The following is a 6,795-nucleotide window of genomic DNA, read 5'->3' on the forward strand; positions in this document are numbered from 1 at the left end:
TTTTCTAGAGAGAGAGAGAGAGAGAGAGGTGAGTCCTCACATTTTTTTAATTATTAAAATGAATAAATAATTATTAAAAATTAAAAAAAATGATTTTAAAAATACAAAATAAATCCCCAAGGGCATTAATGTCATTTTAATTTATCGAGGGACCAAATCCGCAACGAAACTAGCTCAAAAGGACCACCAATCCAAAAAAGTCGGGGTTTGGACTAAAACCCCAAAAAAATGCATACCACAGGGACCATTTTTGCAGTTTTGTCATTGATATATGATTATTCACGGTTTGGGTTTGGGTTTGGTTTTGAATTTGATTCCATTTCATATCTACTTTCCGTTATAGTTTCTATATCTAGTTCGGGATGATAATCCCATGGTTTCTAACTTGTATCTAGTACGGGATGCTAATCCCATGATTTCAACATATATCTTATACGGGATGCTAATCCCATGGTTTTCAACTATATCTTATACGGGATGCTAATCCCATGGTTTTGAAACTATATCTAATACGGGGTGATAGACCCATGGTTAGGAATCTATATCTAGTTTGGGATGATAGTCCCATGGTTTTCAATCTATGTTTATATGTATATCAAACTATCTTGTATCTAGTCCGGGATGGTAGTCCCATGGATTTCAATCTATATTTTCAAGTATATCAAACTATTTTGTGTCACGTACGGGATGTTAGTCCCATGGTTTTCAAACTACTTTCCATCTACAGTCACGTATATCAAAGTAATCTATATCTAATTCGGGATAGTAATCCCATGATTCTCGATATATAGTTTTATGTATTAAACTATACTCCGTGATATACAATCGGTCTTGCAATTAGGAAAATATGGGATTTTCCTGGGGAAAAATACAACTCATAATCGAATTGGTAACAAGGGTTAACTAAACTAACTTTACATAAGAAAATATGGGATTTTATTGGATAACAAACCTTTTCGGAAAACTAAAGGAAACTCGTACATTTTCAGAAAAACAAACATCTTATGAACTCACCAGTTTATGCTGATTTTCAAACTGCTTGTATTCTCAGGTCCGCGTTAGACAGGTACCCAATGATTTTTTTTTTTTTGTAGACGGAGCGTCTAGAAGACTCGTCTCGTTTTGTTCATATAATATGTATCACACTTGTACAATTTACTTTTGAAACAAATGTAAGCTTTTATATATATGTAATGTAATGTAATGGTTGTTTACTTTGATTACTATGTGCATTGGATTTGATACTCAACGTGGAGTCAACCCCGGAAATGTTTCCGCCTTTGGTTTTCGGGGGGTGACAGTCACCTTCGTTTGCACATCAGTTTGTGGATGATGAGACGTACTAAAAAGTAACTTATTACCAACTTTCCCTCACAAAGTTTTCCAAAACTAACTTAAAAACATGGAATCCCTATGAGGAACGATAGTTTTAGGAATATTATGCAAGCGAACCACCTCTTTAAAGTACAAATCAGACACATTAGATGCATCATTGGTTTTATGATATGGCAAAAAGTGAACCATTTTCGAAAACCTATCCACCACCACTATAATGGAATCCTTCCCCCTTTGAGTTCTAGGCAAGCCAAGGACGAATAGGAACCGGCAAAGGAGTGCAAACACCATGCTTGAAAGTTTTTTTCATCATTCGACATGTAACACACTTGCTCACTATGTTGGTTACGTCCCCAACAACTTTAGGCCTGGAAAATGTTCTTAAAGCACGTCTGAAGTTTTGGTAATGGAAAAATGACCCGCTAAACCACCACCATGAGCTTCACGAATCAGCAACTCCCGTATTGCATGTTTAGGGACACAAAGGTGATTGCCTTTTGATGCCTTTATGGGCTTGATTAAGTGAGTAGGGTTGTGTTTTGGTAAATTAAGCTAGAATAACAACCACAAATGATAGGTGTATGGGAAGAAATAGATAGATTAGTAATAAATATAGACCTACTAAGTTGTATACCCGTGATAACTATCCAAGACATAATATTTGATTGAATGCGTATCAAGTCAAGAACACGTCTCGACTATGAAAAGTAGTAAACTATAACTATAATTCAAAGTGAACAAAGGTTCTTTTGATTAAAATTTCATATATCTCTTTTTGCCATGTATACTTGGCTTATATGAAGCTTTTATTACAAAGTTGGTGGTTACAACTCTTTCTCTCTCTTCCCCTGTTCCATCCTTCGGTGTTTGCAATCTAGTTTTTTATTCATCGTTGCTGCTGTTCGATTGATTTCTTCTTCTTCGAATTCCAATTTCTCTTCTGAATTCATTGAATTCGTTGTGTCATGGATGCTTCTTCCAAAGGAGATCGAAATAAGGAAGTGAAGGTTAAGCCTTCGGATAAGTCTGTAGCTGTGAGATATGTTAGAACTGAGGAGGATGTGAACGAGCTGGTTCCTCTAGGAGTAATCGTTAAGTCCTCTGCTATGATTTACAAAGCTCGTCGTAAGCCTAGTGTTTCGGGATCTGTAGCTTCTGGAATTGGGAAAGCAGAATGGAAAATGGAAGGGAAAGCTTTAAGAGTGAAAAATCGAGCTCGGAAAGTTGTAGAAGGGATGTCTCCTATGGAAGCTGTGGAATGTTATGATGAAGACGATGCTGAAGATGAAGCTGATGAAGAATCGAAAGTTGTAACTGCTTGGGAATCTGATGCTAGTGGTTCAGTTCTGGGAAATGACACTACGAGGAAGGGTTTGGAGGATGGTGATATCGTAAAATCAAAGGAAGATGAAATTCAAGTTGTCTCGATTCCCTCAGGTAATACAACTAATCTTCTTAAAAATTAGGGAGGATCTAAGGTGAATGAGGAATTGATGAATCCGAATTTGGAATTAAAAATGGCTACAAATCATATGATTAGGGCTAATCCTAACATTTCTGTGAATGAAGATACTAATTCTGTTAACCCTGAGATTGATGATTATTATGTTGAGAAATCTAGGGTTGTTGGTATTGATAAGAATGAAAAGAAGGATATAATCAAAGGTAACAAGATCATTGAAGAATTTATTCCAGGAGTAGGATTTTCGTTCCTCAATGAAACTAGAGAAGAAACAATTGAGAAGATAGGGACTGAGAATAATCAGAATCAAAATATGGAGATGGATCTATCGTATATAAATAAACACGTTAATTGGAAGGAGGATGGAGTGGCTATTTTTGGTTCTGCTGAGGAAGATAATGAAAAGGAATCCAGTGAAGATGAATCCAGTGAGGAAGGGGAAATTGTTATGGAAGAACGAGATAATTCTAAGTTGAACAGTGAGGTGAATGCTAAGGTGAGTTCTGGTACAGTTATCAATAGCATCAATTTTCTTCCTTCATTATTGGGTAATGCCAATAATATGAATAAGAAGACAGGGAATGATCAAGAGAAATTGAAAAATTCTTATGCTGGAGTTCTGAAGGGAAATATGCATAAAGGTAAAATTGATGTAAAGTTTCTACCAGGCGAAAAGGGAATGGATGATGGACCTGTTATCATTCCAATTGAGAATTTGAAGAATGCTAGTATTCCATATTCTAACACTTTATATGGATACATGATTGACAAAAAGCATGCATTTCCAGTGATCCAAAAGGAGGTCAAAAGGTTATGGAAAAATATGGGGATTGAAGAGATCTTTATGAATAGCAAGGGTTTTTTCTTTTTCAAATTCAGCGATGAACAAGGTATGTTATCTGTTTTGGAGGGTAGCCCATGGTTGATGTTCAACAATATGGCATTATTCTTACAGAGATGGAGACCTGGTTTGACTTTAACTAAGAATAGCCATGATAAGATTCCTGTTTGGGTCAAAATATATGATTTACCTCTGGAGGTTTGGAGTGGGGATAATTTGTGTATTATTGCAAGTAAATTGGGAATTCCTCTTGCTTTTGATTCCTTTACTGAAGAGATGTGTTTGGAACATAAGAGAAGAAGTGCATATGCCAGAATCCTAATTGAAATGTCAGCTGAAAAAGAATGGAAGAGGAAAATTGATATTTCAACTTGGGATTTTGTAACTAACTCTGCTGTGATTCAAAGCTTTGATGTGGAGTATGCTTGGATGCCTTCTAGATGCAGTAATTGTAAGGTGTATGGGCACATGGATAAGGTCTGTATGGCTAGTATGACAGTTAATAATTTAATGCAAAATGGGGATAGTGGAATTAGTAAGGAGGCTAAAGGGAAAACTATGATCTATGATGAAGGGTATACTGAAGTTGTTAATAAGAAAAATAGAAACCTCAAAGATGGAGAAGGCACAAGTAGTTCAATGAGGAACTCAGCTAATATAGTTAATCAAAAAAGCAATGGGAAGAATAATTTTTCAAGAATGGGAAACAATTTCAGGGGACAAAATGGGAATAGAGGTGGAAATGGTCGGGGGCAAAATGGGAATTAGAATAACAAAGGAGTGGGTCATTGGAATTTGGAGAAGAACAAAAGATATGAGAAGTTTGTTTCTGGGCAGTATAATAATAATGAACAGAGGAATAATGGAGACAATAAGCAGGGGGAAATAAAAAAGAATGTCAGTGATAAGGCTGAGATTATGAAGAATGTAAAGAAAACAGACAGCAACAACAAAAATAGCTTTGAAGTATTGGGATTGATTGATGAGGAAGTTATAATTGGAATGGAAGAGGATGATAAAGGAGATAAAATTGGTGCTCAATTAGATGATCAGATTAATGCTCACTCTGCTATTGATGACAGTAGTTTGAATCATGATTTGATTCATTCTATGGGCATTAGAAAAGATGATTTAGAGATGGGTAATGCTGAAAAGAAGATGGATAACAAGAGGAAAGATGATAGCAGTAGTATCAGTGGTTCTTCTTAGGCATTTGAGGTGGTAAATGCCAAAAATACAATTGTTATCCAATGATGTCGATTGGTGTTTGGAATATTAGGGGGTTAAATAAAGTTGTTAAGCAAAAGGAGGTTATTGATGTTATAAGGGATAATAATCTGGGAATGTGTGCCGTGGTTGTATCCCATGTCAAAATTTTAAACTTAAAGAATGTTTGTAGCAAAACATTTGGTAATTGGGATTGGGTTTCTAATAACAGGTACTGTGAAGTTGGTACTAGAATAATTGTTGGATGGGATCCAAAATTATTTGATGTTATGGTTATTTCTCAATCTAAACAGGTGATACATTGCTATGTAAAATTCTCTGGTTCAAATTATAGCATGTAATTTTCATTTATCTATGCTGCTTCCAAATATATAGAAAGAAGGGTGTTATGGGAAGATTTGAAAAAATTTAGCTTAACAGTGAAAAAGGAAGCTTGGTGTATTTTGGGTGACTTCAGCGTTGCTTTAAAAGACTCAGATTATTCAGAAGGATGTTCTAAAATCCCGAAAGAAGTTGATGAATTTTGTGAATGCATCAATTTTATTGAAGTTGAAGATTTGAATAGCACTGGTTTTCAATTCACTTGGAATAAATCCCCTGCTGGTAATAAGGGCATTCTGAAGAAGTTGGATAGGATTATGGTTAATACGAAATTCATGTCTGATCATCCTTTAGCTCATGCAACTTTTAAGCCTAACAGAACCTTTGATCACTGTCCTGCTATTCTAAACATTCCAAATTATAAAATGAGATGGAAATCTTCATTCAGATTTGCTAATTTCATTGTGGATAAAGAAGAATTTTTGCCTATGGTAAAGGATATTCGGTCTACAACTATTGATGGATTTTTTATGTTCAAAGTTACCCAAAAGTTGAAAGTGTTGAAAAAGCATTGTAGACAATTGTGTAATAATTTCAGAGGTTCGGGAATGAAAATTAAAGAGCTAAGAAAGGAGTTGGGAAATATTCAGATGAAAATTGATCAGGAGCCTTTTAATGCCACATATAGCATGCTAATATTCTTTTCGAATATAATGTTGCTTGTAATGATGAAGAAAAGCTGCTATCTCAAAGATCTAAGATCAAATGGTTAACTGATGGGGATAATAATACAAAGTTTTTTCACAGTTGTTTGAAAATCAGGAATAACAGAAATCGAATTTTGATGGTTCTTGATGAGGATGGAAGATGGATTAAGGGGAATGCTATGAAGGAGAAATTTATTAACCATTTTAAGAATTTCTTGGGTTGTGAAGATGTCACTTATTTGTCTATACTTAATGATGATTTTTTTCATAATAAGTTGGATAAAAAAGTGGCAATGAATATGATAAGGGTGGTCACAGATGAAGAAGTTAAAGTGGCTATGTTTGATATTGCTGACAACAATGCCCCTGGACCTGATGGTTTTTCCTCTAAGTTCTTTAAGAGTGCTTGGAGTATTGTTGGGCCTGAAATCCGAGGAATTCTTTTGGACATGCAAATTATTGAAGGGTATTAATGCCATAAGGATTGTATTGGTTCCTAAAGTGGAAAATCCGAGGAAAGTCACTGTATTTAGGCCTATTGCTTGTTGCAACACTTTATATAAGTGTATCAGCAAGATAATAGTTAACAAAATAAGGAACAACTTAGGTTTTCGGGGTGTGACAGATTGGTATTAGAGCTCTTGTTTATAGTGAACGGAGTATACCAAACCTTACATGGTATAAAACTATAAACACTAAAGGGCCTAAGCGCTCTGAACTAAAAGTATCCTTCAAAATATAAGTATTTTCAAAAGTATACAAGTATACCGAGCTGTCGAGATCCGTAACAACAAGTAGATCAAAACATAAGTAAATGGGTGTTGTACGCTGCGGTTAAACCTGGGCAGTTATGTAGTCGTGTCTAGGGTCAATATAGCTTGGCCAACTATATTCATTTGAGA

The 6,795-nt window shown here is 35.2% G+C and overlaps 1 protein-coding gene across 1 annotated transcript; it reads left to right on the forward strand.

Moving 5' to 3' along the window:
- The first annotated feature begins 4,891 nt into the window (after positions 1-4,891).
- LOC145099351 (uncharacterized) lies at positions 4,892-6,366 on the forward strand. The gene is made up of 3 exons (XM_079036936.1): positions 4,892-5,090; positions 5,241-5,901; positions 6,009-6,366. The coding sequence occupies exons 1-3, from the start codon at positions 4,892-4,894 to the stop codon at positions 6,364-6,366; spliced, it is 1,218 nt and encodes a 405-aa protein (XP_078893062.1).
- The last annotated feature ends 429 nt before the right edge of the window (positions 6,367-6,795 follow it).

This window comes from Lactuca serriola, chromosome 4, assembly GCF_051521515.1.
Source record: "Lactuca serriola cultivar US96UC23 chromosome 4, Lser_US96UC23_V15, whole genome shotgun sequence".
In the NCBI taxonomy this organism is placed as follows: Eukaryota; Viridiplantae; Streptophyta; class Magnoliopsida; order Asterales; family Asteraceae; genus Lactuca; species Lactuca serriola.